Genomic DNA, 16,302 nt, shown 5'->3' with positions numbered 1-16,302 from the left:
AAATGCTGGACAGAAACAGGAGACGCTGAAGCCATTTTGATCAAGCTACATCGTCATAGTCATGAAATAACGGGTTTCCTGTGTACAAGGGAGCATCTTTTAAACCACACAAATTTTGGAATCACTACAGAATGTTAGCTACGCAAAAATAAGAATGACGTATGAAATAATAAGCTTATCTCAGCTAAAACAAAATCCTTCAAGAACAAAAAAAACTGGTTTCTATTAGCTACAGAGAAATGCCTCGTGGCTAAAAATAAAACTGTCGTGAGAAAGAGCGTGTGTATGTGTGTGTGTGTGTGTGGGTGTGTGTGTGTGTGTGTGTGTGTGTGTGTGTGTGGGATGTGTTTACATGCACTGTTTACAGTTTTTAAGACACTTATGAGGCACCATTAGAAACAAATATATATATGCTAGTATTAACCTGATAGCTTCGTGAGCATGCAAGTGTAACAGAGAGAGAGAGAGAGAGAGAGAGAGAGAGAGAGAGAGAGAGACAAAAGAGAAAAGGAACTTAGCTGACACTTCCCTTTTTTGCAAAACACAACATGCGTCAGAATAAGTCATGCTGTGAACGTTGCATGTTTTTAAAATTCATCACACTGCATTTTTCAAGGATCAGACACTGATACAATTAAATAAAAACTTTAATAACAACAATCAAGTGATTCACTATAATATACTGATCTCACATCCACAATACACAATATTGTACAATAGAAAAAAAATACATATACTGTATCAGTCAAATAAGAAGTATGTCCAACGTACAACGTACAAAATATTACACCTACAGCAATACATAAGTTTACATTTATTCTTTTTTTTTCTGATAAATAATCAAATTTATATCCAAGTATAATATACACAAAATGCATAGGACATACTGTATATTAATAAATATATAACCTATGTATACAACAAAGAGCAAACACAGGAAGTTATGTCCAGTTATTAACCATGTTCACTACAAGTTAGCTCGCTGTGCAACACTATAAGGTGGCCTAGCTACAATGACATCGGCTAACTAACTAGCCGAGCTTGATCTCTAGAGTCGATTATTAGTATCAACAACAAATAAGAACTAAAAATGAACTAAAGGAGGTTGTTTTGTTTCAGTGTAGCTTTGGAGGCAAAATAAATGAAGTGTATGCATCCACAGTTAATGTGGGATGTCCCAAACATAGATGCGCTGTTATTTTTAGCTTGATTAAAATATTGCCGTTCCTGACGTCATTTTGTTTAGAACTCACTTTACATGAAAGTGTTTCACTAGTAGTTTGTCATCCATGTTTGCGTTTGTTGCTTACCACCTCATCTTGTGACCTGATTGGCTGGGAAAATCATCATTGTGACCCAAAAACACTTTTTATTTTTTGGTAGCAGCTTCCCATTTAAATTACATTTAAAACATCTGGTGGTGACTATTCAGGTTGATTCTTAAGGTTAATTCATTAATTAAGTAACTCATATTATATAGATTTAATATTAGTTTCAAATGGCATTCCATGTTTAAGTGTACTTACAGCCCAAAACATAAATTGTAGCTTAAAATTCAAGGTCAGTATTGGGTACAACTGAAACCTGTGTAAGATCTAAATAGAACTTAAATCAGTAGTTATATCCAAGGCCTGAAAACCATGGTGTGTAATTTCTATAATAAATCCTCACTGTGCTCTTAACTCACCTTGGGTGAAGAGACGCAATCAGTTCATCTCTGTTTGCTAGGAGCTTACTAGACGTGTTACGATTTGAATACAATCGATATCATCACACCTATTTACATTGATTTGTTCGGAATTTGATTTTAATTCCAAAACAATAGACGAGCGAGGCGATATCTGAACATCGAGCCCACGTTAAATTTTGTGTTTTCATCATCAATCAGGTCAAATCAGATTTCTGATTAGCTCGCATGTGCAGCGATAATACACACTTCCTATACTGGCATTCTCACTCAGGAGGCTTAATTTCCCACAAGGAAAACACTCTCTTCAAAATGTCCAGCTATGGTTATTACAAAACGAGCCCAGTAATATATAAGTACGTTAATAGTACTCTGATCTAAAAAAAAATGCCTTCTCAAGGCCTTTAAATGAAGCAGATTTAAACAGATTGTAGACAACAGGCTGAAGGTCTTTAAAAAAAGGACTCGTTTTGCTATTAACTACTGATTGTTCCACAGAATCAGCAGGATTGCTTTTCATTTCCTGTTTGGTGTGTGCTTCATGCAGGCTCACTTCTAAACTCTGTACCCCATGGTCCTCTGCTGTGGTCAATCCTCTGGTGTTTGCTTGATGACTTTCTTTTTTCTGACTGAGACCAGGTCATAAAACGGATCCTTTGTGATGCTTGCCCTGTAATAAAAAAAAATTATAACAATAGAAACAGATTCATGTGAAGCTGAAACTAAAAGACTACTGATGCTATTTACTTATTTATCTATTAACCGAGGCTAGAAAAAAAACAGGAATAGCAATATATAGCTCAGGTATGATGGTAAATAACAAAAAGCATGGATATATAACATTACAATTGAACTTAGTGATTAATACCAAGCCAAACGTCCATAGATATATTGGGAAACTTCAACATGTTACATCACAACCCCTGAACAATTTATACTTAAGAGAGAGCAAGCTAACATGTAGAAATATCAACATTTTGATCAGGGTTACAACTCGAGAGAATTGTGTCACAACTCTTTAAAGGTCATGGAAACCACAGAAGTAAAGTATATCATTTAAATTAGATAGAAGTATCAGCAACTACTGAGTGACTTGGTATTAGCTTTTGGTTACCAATAAATAATTTTTATCCTTTAGTCAGATCTCAGACCTGTATTTATCTAAAAATACCTACAGTGCACAATAATATGGTTCCAATATTCCACTAAGTAGTTCAAGGCTATCAATACACATCAGCTAGATAAAGGAGTCAGGAATAGCAATATTTTTCTTCAGAATTGTTAGTAAATTACTAATAAATGCAACAAAACCAAATATTCATATAAACACAGAATGATTAGTTTGTAAGAATTATGTACTTTAGGTAACATCCATTGAGTATAAGCATGCTAATAATGAAGGCTAGCAAATCTAACAGCACTAGCAAAAGTGAATAGCAACAGGAAGGCTAGCTAAGCTAACAGCACCAGGAATATCAACATTTTCCACAGATTTATTGGTAAATTACTATGGAACTGATGCATAAAACTAAAATTCCACTTTATGTCAGAAGAATTATGTAAGTAATTTGAACAATTACGTAAACAATTTGAACTCCTGAAGTAATGAATACCAAAAGAGGAGTATTTTAGCTTATGTTTTGTCTGATAAAATAAAACAGTTCTTGGAAGATGGCTTTTGATTTTGAAGCCTATTATATATCTAATAAGAACATTTTTGGCTAACTATATGCTAAGTGTAAGCTATAGGTAACAACCAAAGATTTCTGGCTAGCTAGCTAGCTAGCATGTACATAGCCAGCAAAAGATATCAAGGATATCACAATTTACCTCAGAAAGCTATATTATAACTAAAAGTATAATATAAAAAAAACAAAAATGTATATATTTTAAGAAATGTGTACTCAATGTACACTGCCATAAATACCACAAAAGAGCAATTTAAATAAATTGAGTTTTTTGGTAAATACAGTGAACATAACCGAATTTAAAGGTAGAATTAGCATAAGACTATGGAAGGAGGTATTGTGAGACCTGATAGCTTCGATCCAGTTGTCTCTCTCCTCGGCTGCTGAAGCACAGATCATGTAGCTCTGATGTTTCCCCTCCACCACCCTGCCGTCTGTCTCCGTCTTACATGCTTTGATCTTCTGTCCCTTACTGTTGGGGTTGTACAGCTCCAAACAGTACTGCAAACATATTCATTTACATTTACAGCATTTAGCAGACGCCCTTATCCAGAGTAACTTACATTTTATCTCATTTTTATACAACTGAGCAATTGAGGGTTAAGGGCCTTAGGTGGACATAGGAATCGAACTCAAAACCTTCCCATTGGTAGTCCAACACCTTAACCACTAGGCTACCACATCCCACATATTCACATACGTATACATGGTTAAAAAATGACCTTTTTATTAAATACACTCACTGACCATTTTATAAGGAACACCTATATCTCTACTGGGTTATTATGCTATGAATCATTTATTCAATTATACTATGAATTGTTTTAGTTGCAATTTTTGATCATTTTCCACATCACGTAGCCCTCGTACTTTATTCCACCTTATCAAAGAGCTTATTTGTTAACACCGATCAGTGTGAGTCTGTGTAAAGTCAATTTAATGTTACAGAACTTCCTTTGGTGCAATCACAGGAGAGTGGCTTACATGTAAAAGTCTGACACAAGCACAACCATTAACAGGTCTTTAAAGGTTAAATGTAAACTATGTACTTTCCCTTCAGACACACACACACACACACACACACACACACATATATAAAAAGAAGTTATGAAATAACTAAACTTCCTACACAAAGCAGAAGCATCACTAATCCTAAGCAGTCATCTAAGTGCCATTGATTCATTGATTACTCTTTGATTAATCGCCAATTAATCTATGTTGTCTGTAATCCGATACACGATTGCAAAGATGTGCAATTTGATCAAATTGCCTGTGAGCTCACCGGTTTGCGTGTGTAGTTGACTTCTCTGACACAGAGGTTCTCTAGAGGAATGATCCCCCTCGGTTCTTTGTCCTAGAAACCAAACATTCGATGAGTTGTCTGGATTTAATGAAGGTTAAAATGATGGTGAAGCTCACAGCTCACATCGCAGTACCAGACATAAAGGACTATTTACTCACTGTGGTGTATTCAAAGTAGTAGAGGCAGTTATCAGTCAAGATAAACCATCTCCTCTTCCATGTTTTTACTCGTCCTCCTGCACAGCCATTACATCACAGTATGTTAACCACAACTCTACTGTATATAAGAAATAAGTAAGAAATAAAAGATATGTCACAGGAAAGAAATCATCAATGGGGTGATAGTATATGGACTAACACCCTGAACATCATTTTTCAGGGTCATCCTGAAAAATTCCAGAATTACACCCTTGATCTTGATGTGTTTTATACCCCACCATCATCGGATCAATCATATTTGAAAATTCAACAGCGCTGTGGAATTAAATTGTAATTACTTTTTCTCTTAATACAAACTAAAATAGATGAAATAAAAGCTGGATGCAATCACCCAATTTGAGAAGCCAGCCTTCCCGGTCAGGGTTGAAGAACGTGTGAGTAAGATCGTTCCCGTCGTCTTCCGGGATTTTGAACGGCTCGTTTCGTATGCTATCATACAGTTTCTGTGGTGAGAGGTTACAGAAAAGAGGAACACATGAGGGTATGGAGAAACTCTGGGTATGGAGTGCCAAAGAGTAATTCCAAAACGTGATCTGAATACTCAGTGAGAACTTACAGTTTCATTCTGAAAATATCAAGATCTTGTTTTAAAAGAAAGCGATATTCTCTTTATTCATTTAAAGATTACAAACATTGAAATCAAAATAAAAATGGTCTAGTACTGTATGTGTATTTAGAATAGAAGCCTTTATTTTTGTCAAATATACATAGCACAGTGAAATTCTTTCTTCGCATATCCTAACTTTGGGGGTCGGGGTCAGAGCGCAGGGTCAGCCATGATACAGCACCCCTGGAGAAGAGAGGGTTAAGGGCATTGCTCAAGGGCCCCACAGTGGTAGCTTGGAGGTGCTGAGGCTTGAACCATGATCCATCAATCATCAAACAAGAGCCTTAACTGCTTGAGCCACCACTGCTCCCACTATATGAGAATGTTTGACCTGGTGTAAGAAACCCCGTACAGACACAGGTAGGACACGTGACACTCCACCCAGACAATAACCTAATGTCAGTTTGGAGCTTGTAAACCAGTATGCCCGATCTTTTTAATCTGATTCACGCGTCTTTTGCTTACTGACGCCTTTACTGCTTCCACATTGAATTGTTTTCATTTCCTTATTTTCTTTAGACATAAGTTATGTGTGGCTTATCATGGTAGGATGTGTTCAGGTGATTGGCTCTGACCATGAGAAGCTCATTGGGAAGATCATCGCCATTGTTGATGCCTCTGTTCATACTGATGAAGCGCTCCAGTGTCGTCTTGTCCTTTACGTTGGGGTTGTGCAGGCTGGTGTTCAGCATGATGATGGCAAATGAGAGGATGTAACAGGTGTCTGAAAATAGATTACTCATATATATATGATCCATGTTTGGATGCTTAGATGTCAAGAAAATTTCCTATCAGGTGAAAGCAAAAGAGAACATTAGCTCACCCGTGGACTGGAAGACGTCTGGATTGCATTCGCAGTAACGAGTGGCAAAGGCCTCCATCATACGGTCAATCTTTTGTGCCTCACCAGGAAGGCGGAAGCTCCACAGGAACTGCCTGAGATAAACAAAACAATATTCGTATGTTTTATAAGGATTTACATGTATGAGTAGCTATAGAAACAATAACATGTTTGAAAGTCCATTATTCTAAATTTGTTAATTGTCTTGAAACCTTGTAGCTACCATCCAAGCTGCTGTTGTAGAAAATGAATCAGTACCTTCTGACAAATCAGAATCTAGCATTCAATAATGGAGTATAAAATGTATTTAACCAACATGTTTAAATGATTACAAATTTGATCCTTACCTCAAAGCCTGGACAAGGTTGAGGTCTGAAAACTCATGAAGTTCCACGAAAGCTTTTAGGATCTTGAGGTGCATCTCCTCTCTGTGGAGGTTAAAAAGATTGCATTGAGTTCAAGTATCAGAAACAACAAAATCAGACAAAGTTGAAATAAAAATAACAATAAATAACAGTATTTCAGATGTTCAATCTGTTCTTAGAGTTAATGTAGTTAACAACAATGAAAGTAATATATATATATATATATATATATATATATATATATATATATATATATTGAAATAAATTTGCTTAGAAATGTGCTTTTTTTTTTTTTTTTTTTTTACCAAAGAGTGTACCAAAGACTAAATGTCATATAAAGTAGATGAAAGTTTTTACAATAACAGATTTTGTGATAAAGCAACTTCCATCTTATTAGCAAACCTACCCTTAGAGTGCCAGGACAAAACAAAACAAAATAAAGACACAAAACGAGTTGATAATTAAATACAATTGCTTAGAAATTGTTAGAAATTTGACTCCCTGCCAAACTACTATTGTGGTCACACATGGAACCAGGTAACAAGATCTGGAGCAGATCTAATTACATATTACTTCAATTGAAGATGTACTTTTATAGATGTGGTAAAGTATAATGTTATAGTTTGACAAAAATGTGGCTATATGTTTTACCAGGAAACATTTTAAAAACATATTTCATGTGCTTTTCTAGTAAAAATTGTAACGGATTTATGGTTGAGGCCTTACCTTTCTCCCAAGAAGTCTCCTATAGCAGTCTTATTGAGACCTTCCTCTTTATAGAGGAACTCAGCAATGCTCTGGGGGTTCCACTCCAGCAGGTTATTTTGCACCAGGTAATTGATCCCCTGCAAAAATAGACACATGAACCTGCTGTACCCTAACCTTGTTTTTGCACAATGAATTTGATGTTGTACACCTAAAGTGACGATAATGTAACATCTGTGCAATGCAATGTGCCTTTAATGTCTTCCTCTATGTTGTCATCCGCATTTGTTTCCGGTTAGTCCACAAAAAAACTATTTGTTAATCAGCATTACTTAAAAAATGACTACATAGTGAGTATAACTTCCTGATCACTTTTACAATATATGGTGATACCTAAAAGAATAAAATGGCTCATTGACCTTAGTGGCAGAGGCCTGAGTTTAAATCCTAATGATTGTCACAGTATAAAACAAATATTAGATGTCAAGGCACCTCCATGTCCGCAAAACTAAAATGCAAGTTGAGTACAGAGTCCCAAGTTGTATAGTTTATATCGAAGGCAGAATCCCAAGCTGCTGAGTCAAGTTGAGTCCAGAGTGCCAAGCTCTAGGGTCTGAGACAAGTTCAGAGTCCCAAACCTTAATGTCCAAAATCCAAAGGCTAAGTGCCTTTGTCAAGGCCAGAATCCAAAGGGTCTTTGTTGAATCTAAAGTCCCAAACCTTAGAGTCAAGAGTCAAGTCTAAAGTCCTAACCTGTAGTAAAGTCCGAATTGAACTCAGAGTCTCAAGCCACAAAGTCTGTGTTGAATGGGAGTCTAAGTCAAGTTCAGAATTCAGAGTTCCAAGTAGTAAAGCCGAGTCCCAAGCCATCAAGTCTGAACTGAGCAGAGTCTCAAAAAGTCTGAGATTTAGAGCCAAGTCAAATCCAGTGTCCCAAGCTGTAGAGTTTAAGTTGAGTCAAGAGTCCTAAGCCACATTTCCAAGTGGTAGCATCAAGCTGAGTCTAGAGGCCCAAGATGAGTTGAGTCTAGAGTTCCAAGCTGTGTACACTGAATCCAGACACCCAAGCTATAGAATCGAGTGTGTGTCCTGATCCAGAGTTTTAAAGCCCAAAGTAATAATGAGTCTGAGTCAAGTCCAGAGTCTCAAGTTCTAGATTGGTCTACCTAATTTTTGCCCTTCTTCAAGTCTTTGGCACCAAGAAGATGATATTTTTCTTCTGAGCATACAATTTATACTCAATCCATTAAACAACTCTTTTATTCAATGTTCCTAAAGGAACTGGACAGCCACACTGCACTAATTGTCTGGTTTAGTTTACAGTACATTTAGTAATTTGGTATCATTAAATCTAACATAGGAAATCAAATGAAGTTGCACCAGCAATCATGTTAAGCTTGACTCATTGTACAGTAAGCTTCATTTTTTTAGTAGTAGTAGTGGAACTCTATAATCCTGATTAATATTTTAATTCTGATTGTTCTGGTTGTCTATAGAAAAAAAATCCTACAAATGGATTAGACAGAGCATCTCACAGACTAGCACTTCAAGTGAAATAAAAAAAAAGCCCAGTTATTTACTCTCTATGAAGAACTACATGTACATATTTTTCACAAAATTGGTCCTGAAGGATCGTAAAAAACACTGCACGTAATTTGAACAAATTTCAAAAAACTTTTCAGCCCATTGATCATAACACCAAATGGTTTTGTTTGTTTCTGCATGGCAGTCTTGTTGTTGCTGTGAAAGTCATCCATTTGAAAACCACACTTGCTCAAAATGAAAAACCACAGCTCTGTTATAAAAAAAAACCATAAGGGGTGGCTCTTCCGTTTCTGTCTTTCAGGTGCTAACTTTTTCTACTTGTACCAGACATGACCAAACTTTAACGTCTAACCAATTTGAATGGAAGGAAAGTAGATTTAAGCCTTAGTGAGTGACATTTCTGAACATTTGCTGAAAACTTGTCTGGTTTCTTCTGCAGATGCTGTGTAGATAAATTTTGTTTTAATCTGTACTTTGTAGTCACTGAAGCATTAAATAATCTTCCTGAATGTCAACAGAAGGCAGTGATGTAAGACAAAAAAAAAAGTACCTTTTTTGGGTCCATGTTGAATTTCTTCTTGCCACTAGAAATCTGCTTTCCTCTTTCGAGTACTTTGCTATAATATATAAAAAAAAAAAAGAAAGAAAGTGAACGAAGCTAATATTCACAGCTCAGTCTAAAAATACAAGTGAGTAAAGCATAACCTAATAACAAAACTGATTTGAAACAGACTACGTGATCGAACATTCAAGTGTGCTTGAATGGGTGGATGTTCACTCACTTCTCTTCTGAAGACTCAAAGTCATGAATTTCAGCCATTACATTTTCAATCTCCCATTTCAGCTTCTGCAAAAATATTCCAGCACATTTTGACTCACTGACTCTCACATACTTAGTCACACAGAAGCACTATGGAAACAATGCTGTTGCTACAGTACCATGGTCCATTTTTTTTTTTATTGTGAAAACAGAGCAACTGAAAACTGACTAACAGGCTAAAAAAACTACACAAAACCTCAATGATGTTAAGAAACTAGCAAGTAAAAAAAATAAAACATTGTCAGAAAATAAAGGTTTTGCTGCCATTTCATTTTATTCATATATTCCATAATATTTAAATAAAATTTTAATATTTTCTTTAGTTTATAAATAATATTTTCTTTAACATTCTAGCTTGGACAGTTACATAAGCTACATCGCTCCAGTTCATTACTGGTCTAAATTAAAGATGGGAGTGCATGGGAGTGTTTAATTTTTGTTTCTGTTTCACTTATCATTCTTGTTTCACGACAACCATGACCAGGCAGTTACTTGAGATGATGTGTTGCCAGTCTTGACACACACCTCTTTGCTAAACCATGTGACCTTTACTGACAAGCCTTCAATAAAAAAAAGGATGTATTTCTATCTGTTTACATCACATCTGTTCGATCAGAATAATGTTTCATTTCTGAGGTTAACATCAGATTATTTAATATTTTGAACGCATGAACGAATCCGAAGTACAAAATCTGTCTTCATCTGATTTATGGTTTACAGTGTAATTGGTTATCCTAGAATCAATGAATAGAGTAGAAGCCTTAATTTTGTCGCATATACATGACAGAACAGTGAAATTCTTTTTTCACATATTTCAACTTAGGGTCAGTGAGGGTTAAGGGCCTTGCTCAAGGGCCCAACAGTGGCAGCTTGGCAGTGCTGGGGCTTGAACCTCAATCCTCTGATCAACCTTAACCACTAGAGCCACCATGGCACAACAAACAGCACCAACAAACAGCAATACCACAAGAATTGAAAAGTGAAACATTAAATAATAATAATTGAATTAAAAAGTATAACATGAAGCAGGCATTTAATAGCACCTGAATGTCAGCCAGGAGGTCCTGCTTGTGTAGCTTGAGGTTTTCAATCTCAATCCGTTCCTCCGGCAAAAAATCAGGAGGCACTAAAATATGCACAAACACACAAACACACACACACAATAAAACAAATACATTATCTCAGTCTCAGCCTAAACATTCAAGGTGTGATCCTGGACGTAAAAAAAAAAAAGTTAATGTCAGACTAAAACTGAAAGCTATGTGGGGATTAATACTTCTCAACTTTTTTCATTTCAGTGAAATGACCGTCAATAAATTTTGACCAATTTTTAAGAATTGTTTTGCTTGTTAAAAGATTTTTGTATTGGTATCAGTACTGAAATGTCATATTCATATAGTATCTTTATAAACATAGATTTTATGTGAGTATTTTAGGATGTTTTTTCTCTTTGTCTTAGTAATGCATGGTTTTTAATAAAGTAAACTTTAATACCACAATAAAAAAAATGGGACTATAATAAAACTATGGTCCCAACAATCCCTCTCTTTTCTCCTTTTTTTGTCCTCCAATCTGAAGAGTTTCTTATGTCAGAAATTTTAAAATGTATAGCTCTACCTCTGACTGTTTAAAGCACTGCCACTGGAGACTCCTTCAATAAATAATAAAAAAAAGTCTTGCCAATAAAAAGTTGACCTTAACTTCATTCTACATTCTTAACTACATTTTTTTTGTAAAAATCTTTACGTGACTCATCCACCATATACATTTGTGTGCATGTTATACAGCTATAGTTATATAGTTATACTGTATAGATAGGTATTTTATAACATAAAATGGTACTGCATTAAGGACTTAACCATAGTTCTATGGAAATACTTCAATTTTGTCATATCCAACCACAGAAACCTAACCACTAACCACTGAGGCAATCCTCCCACTAATGTTTTACAAATGAAAGCATTAAAAGGTTTTCTGGAATTTTCCCACACTCTTATCCAATACGGCAGAATTATGATTTTGGATTAGATCTTTACTGGAATCTTGAAACTACGATCTAATCATTGTTAAAAGTAAATAAATGAAAGTAAAACAAAAACCAAAAAAGCTAAAAAAAAAAAACAAATGTCTCAAAAAGGACAATAAGTAAACTATCAATAAGTCATCAACAACACAACCACAACAACAGCACAACCATATCCACATTTCTCTCTTCTTGTAATGAACATGCTTACATGTGACATGTAGTGTGTGTGTATGTGTGTGTGTGTGTGTGTGTGTGTGTGTGTGTGTGTGTGTGTGTGTGAAGGGTGGAACTGACAAGTGTCTGTAACACTTCTCAAAAAAACAAAAATGCAGTGTTTTTCTGACTCTCAGAGAGAATTCGCGGTGAAGCTTCCTATTGACACTATATCAGCATTTATAAATAAGCTAAACCTGCGTATTGCATCGGTACAGAATTGCCTAGCTAAATGGAGTCTGTTTTAATTTAGCAACTAGAAAAAGAATTACAACCCTACAGTACCTCCACACACAGAGTAATATTCTCTCCAAGCAAAATAGAAAAGACTTGCTAGCTCCATGAGTCCACAGAGGCTTGTTACTGCAATTGTTAGCAAATATTAGCATGCTATCTCATATAAAACCCCAAATTTGGACTTAACAAATCCTTTATTGGCAGTTTTTATGTTAGGAAAAGAAAAAGACCAAATCAAAGTTTGACATTCCTGCTATGTATGAAGAAATTAGCATTTAGCTTGCTGTGTAACAAACCCAGCTTCTGATTAGCTAATATAGCCTTCATGAATCATCAACATGAAGAATTTTAACCAACACCTTTGTAATAGAAAACTAACTAGATTTTAAATGTATTCTACATGGGTCATAATGCACCGTTGCTATCTGTAGGTCTGAGTAGTTTGTAATCACAATGTGGAACAGGAAACAGTTGTGGTTATGTGAGGTCTAAATGTTGTCAAGGTGTCTTGTGGGTGGATGTAAAGGAGAGAGTGAACAGTTTGATAAACTAGGATAGAAAAAAATACAAAATTAACAGCAACACAATGGAAATTATTGTTGACACAAATATTTTTATGATGAATTATTTTCATTATTTACCTAATTGTTATTTATTCACTGTTTTGTCAGGGTGCTTCAAAACTGGATTATCATAATGCCACTGACCACAAAGCAGTGGCAAAAGATTTACAGTAATACAGATATTCATGCTAAGAAATTCAGATAGCAGGAAACAAGACACACATGTACAAAACATAATGAGATTCTGTGGTTTGTTTTTTATCTGCAACTGCGCTTCAAGTTGGATACTGGCCAATAAACTTGGAGCCCATCAACTATTCTAGTTTTCAGTACACACAATAGTACACAATACTGGCTTCTGTAGCAGTTTTGTGTCTTGTTACAGCTAATCACATTGGTTTATCAAAATTAATAAATGCTTCGAATGTGAGTTGTTTATCCAGACTTTTGTAAACAAGGAATTTTTTAATACCTATTTTAGTTAAATCCCCCTGCTCTAGATGCTAGTTTGATATTCTGATGTGCACACTCAGAAAATGGGAACTAAACTATGCCTTACCTTGACAAGTACCCCTTTAGTACCTTTGATATGAATTGTTCAAGATCTAGCGTATAAAAGATTAGATCATATCTATAGTACCAATGGAGCTGAAGTAAAAGTTACATACAAAGTTACTAAAGGTCTATGCTCAATGCTATCAGCCCAGCAACAAGAAGGTATAGTTTAGTAGCCCTTTTTTCTGACAGTGTGAAAGTCCCTGTTACAATGCTGACATCAGTAAATAACCAGCCTTGGCAAGCATCTTAACACATTATGATTGGACACTATTACCACAAGGTCAATTGTTTAAACCTGTTTAAACACCTCCACCGGAGAATTTAAAGGTAACCCTTTCCTTGGCAAATATGAATTTTGAGCTGATCAATAGTTCAGAACCTCAAGCTCTGAGGAGCTACACCAACAAAAACAAGGTTCTGTGTTTCAGCAAACCCTCCCGTGTCCCAATCATGGCATCAACCCTGGTCAGGATGCGTAGTTCGCAAGTCTCCACTTTCCCTAACCTAAGAAAAATCATAAGTTCTTTATCAAAGCCTTCAATGTACTGGATCCAGTGGTCCATGAAGTCTCCAGGACTGGCAATGGTGTGATCAGTTGAGGAAAAAGTCATAAAAATCTGTGTTTAAAGGAACCTATTCAAGCTTGTCCAATATTTGAGAACATCATTGTAGACCAACCGTGCAATATCAGTTTCCTGTTTTCACTCTACAAACATGACCACTATGTCAAAGAAAGCTTTAAACCTTTACTCACTCAGTTGACAGCTCTCCATTTTCAGACCACTGCCCTCTTCTATGAAATGTCCACAAACTGGTTCCACTCCGTATGTAGATCCTCTGGTTTGTTGGGTTGTTAGAGATACATTGCATGCTTCAGTCATCTCTGAGGGTGAGAAGCTGACAATTACTGCCGCAAACGCCTGTCTGTTAGTTCCTCTATGAAACCTGGTGGAACATGGTTGCCAGATTGAAACTTTTCAAGACCATTCATGCAATAAAGTCCATCCAAGCAACCAGTATGAATTTTAATTACATCATCTATTGTAGATCATATCTAGCTTCCTCTTAGGATTAAAAATTAACTAAATTTTATGGCAACCCGAATAATGACACAACTGCATTCTACCCAAGGGGTGACGTTATTGTTCTTTTTTTTTTTTTTTTTTGATGAGTGAGTGAATGGCTGTCTGCAGCTGCCTATAATGTTTGCAGCATTAAATGTAACTTTAAATGGGAAATATAATAGTCTTGTTTTAGTATAAAAGGAATAAAACATTCGATGTCTTGCTGTAATAACAGTGCTCATTGTTTTAGTCCCTTACTTTTTTTGAGTTATTTTAATGTTGAAACATGATGACGATCAGGAGGAAGAGGAAGAGGAGGAAGAATGTGGTTGAAGTATTAATGGCGTATTAACCACCACTTGTTCAGTCTTCACTGCATTTTGCAGCTGATTAGTTTGCCATCTACTGGTGATGAAGTTACACACAGACATACACTCACTTTAATAGGAACACCTATATTCCTGCACATACATTCCATTATTCCTTATCAGAGCAATTTACATTATCTCATTTCTTTGTTGAGCAATTGAGAGTTAAGGGCCTCGCTCAGGGGCCCAACCGTTGCCGCTTGGCGGAACTGGGATCAAACTCAAACTCTTCCGATTGGTAGCCCAACACCTTAACCACTAGGCTACCACACACCAATTACTGAACCAATCATTTGTCTGTGCTAAATGCATAATGTAAAATGCTGGATGTTGCCTGGTTGCCTTTTTCCAGTCTTGCTCACTATGGTTATAAAGAGTGATTTCACTATGGATATAAACATGTGTCTTCAGGGGAAGTGGTAGCTCAGTGGTTATAAGATATTGGACTACTGATCAGATGGTCATGAGCTTGAATCCTCAGGCCACCGAGCTGCTACTCCTGGGCCCCTGAGCAAGGCCCTTAACCCTCAACTGTTCAGCTGTATGAATAAGATAAATGTAAATCACTCTGGATAAGGGTGTCTGCCAAAAAATGTGAACTTCTACATTGCACGTTCAGCTAAAAGAGCCAATTTTATGATCTGTGAAATTAGCAAGTTTTTCAAAGGACTTTGAAATAGTTTTTTCTGATAAGTCTCTGGTATTTATTCAAAACTTTAAACAAATGTTGTTTAAGTGCTGTGATTGGCCCAGAAAATGTAATATGACAGAATGCAAGTGTGGGACCAAGTCAATCTCAGGTTTTGGTATTCCAGTCAAGTTATAAATCCTTATGTTTACATTTCAAGTCTTAAACATGTCTCTATTTGTAGATAGATACTGTAGATTTGCATAGATCATACATCTGTTCAGCACTTACTACACAGACTAGAAGTATATACTGTATATAAATAGGTATTACATGGAGACGCATAGAATTTGCTAGGAAAACGACACCAGGTTACGTATGTAACTGTTAGGACTCGGCCCGGACTTTGGCCACGTGCATCTGTTTACGTTTCTCGTCACGTGTCTGCCCTGCCTTCGTCTGCTCCTCCCTGTCGTCACACCTGATCCTTATTGTGTCATTGTCTTTTTGTATTTAACTGTGCATCTACTGTGGTTTGTCCTGTTTCTAGTCTGCGTCATGTTTCGTGTTTTCTGTTATTAAACCCTGTTTGTTTTAGCTATCCTGCGTTTGGGTCCGCTTCTGTTCCGTGTACATTACAGTAACCCAGTTCTCTGAGAAGGGAACGAGACGCCGTGTCATGGCTGAAGCTATGATAATGCTTTTTTGCACTACAGAGCTATACAGCACACCTTGTAGGCCTCATAGGCCTAGGAGATACCACTACCCGGTACAAGGCATTGCTTTTATTGCAGTAAGCAAAGCAGACTAAAACGGAAGAGGATTTATACCACATGCTCGAACGATGGGCATACTGTAAGTGCTGA

The 16,302-nt window shown here is 36.2% G+C and overlaps 1 protein-coding gene across 1 annotated transcript; it reads right to left on the bottom strand.

The window, feature by feature from the left end:
- Positions 1–629: 629 nt before the first annotated feature.
- Positions 630–14,309, bottom strand: cyth4b (cytohesin 4b). Its single transcript, XM_060868789.1, has 13 exons — positions 14,131–14,309; positions 10,823–10,905; positions 9,742–9,806; positions 9,510–9,576; positions 7,436–7,554; positions 6,692–6,772; positions 6,327–6,439; positions 6,079–6,227; positions 5,228–5,339; positions 4,837–4,913; positions 4,658–4,729; positions 3,722–3,876; positions 630–2,357 (listed from the first exon to the last, which is right to left on the bottom strand). The coding sequence occupies exons 1-13, from the start codon at positions 14,255–14,257 to the stop codon at positions 2,276–2,278; spliced, it is 1,302 nt and encodes a 433-aa protein (XP_060724772.1). The 5' UTR covers positions 14,258–14,309; the 3' UTR covers positions 630–2,275.
- Between the last annotated feature and the right edge of the window lie 1,993 nt (positions 14,310–16,302).

This window comes from Tachysurus vachellii, chromosome 4 (assembly GCF_030014155.1).
Source record: "Tachysurus vachellii isolate PV-2020 chromosome 4, HZAU_Pvac_v1, whole genome shotgun sequence".
In the NCBI taxonomy this organism is placed as follows: Eukaryota; Metazoa; Chordata; class Actinopteri; order Siluriformes; family Bagridae; genus Tachysurus; species Tachysurus vachellii.
The sequence above is the reverse complement of the archived record's forward strand: the minus strand, read 5'-3'. Positions and strand labels throughout refer to the sequence as shown.

Excerpts from the sequence above, each read along its gene's own strand:
- cyth4b (XM_060868789.1), bottom strand. The coding sequence starts at position 14,257 with ATGACTGAAGCATGCAATGTATCTCTAACAACCCAACAAACCAGAGGA. Across the intron at positions 10,906-14,130 it reads AATGGAGAGCTGTCAACTGA|TGCCTCCTGATTTTTTGCCG; the intron begins GTGAGTAAAGGT and ends TGCATATTTTAG. Across the intron at positions 3,877-4,657 it reads TCAACTACACACGCAAACCG|TACTGTTTGGAGCTGTACAA; the intron begins GTGAGCTCACAG and ends ATATGTTTGCAG.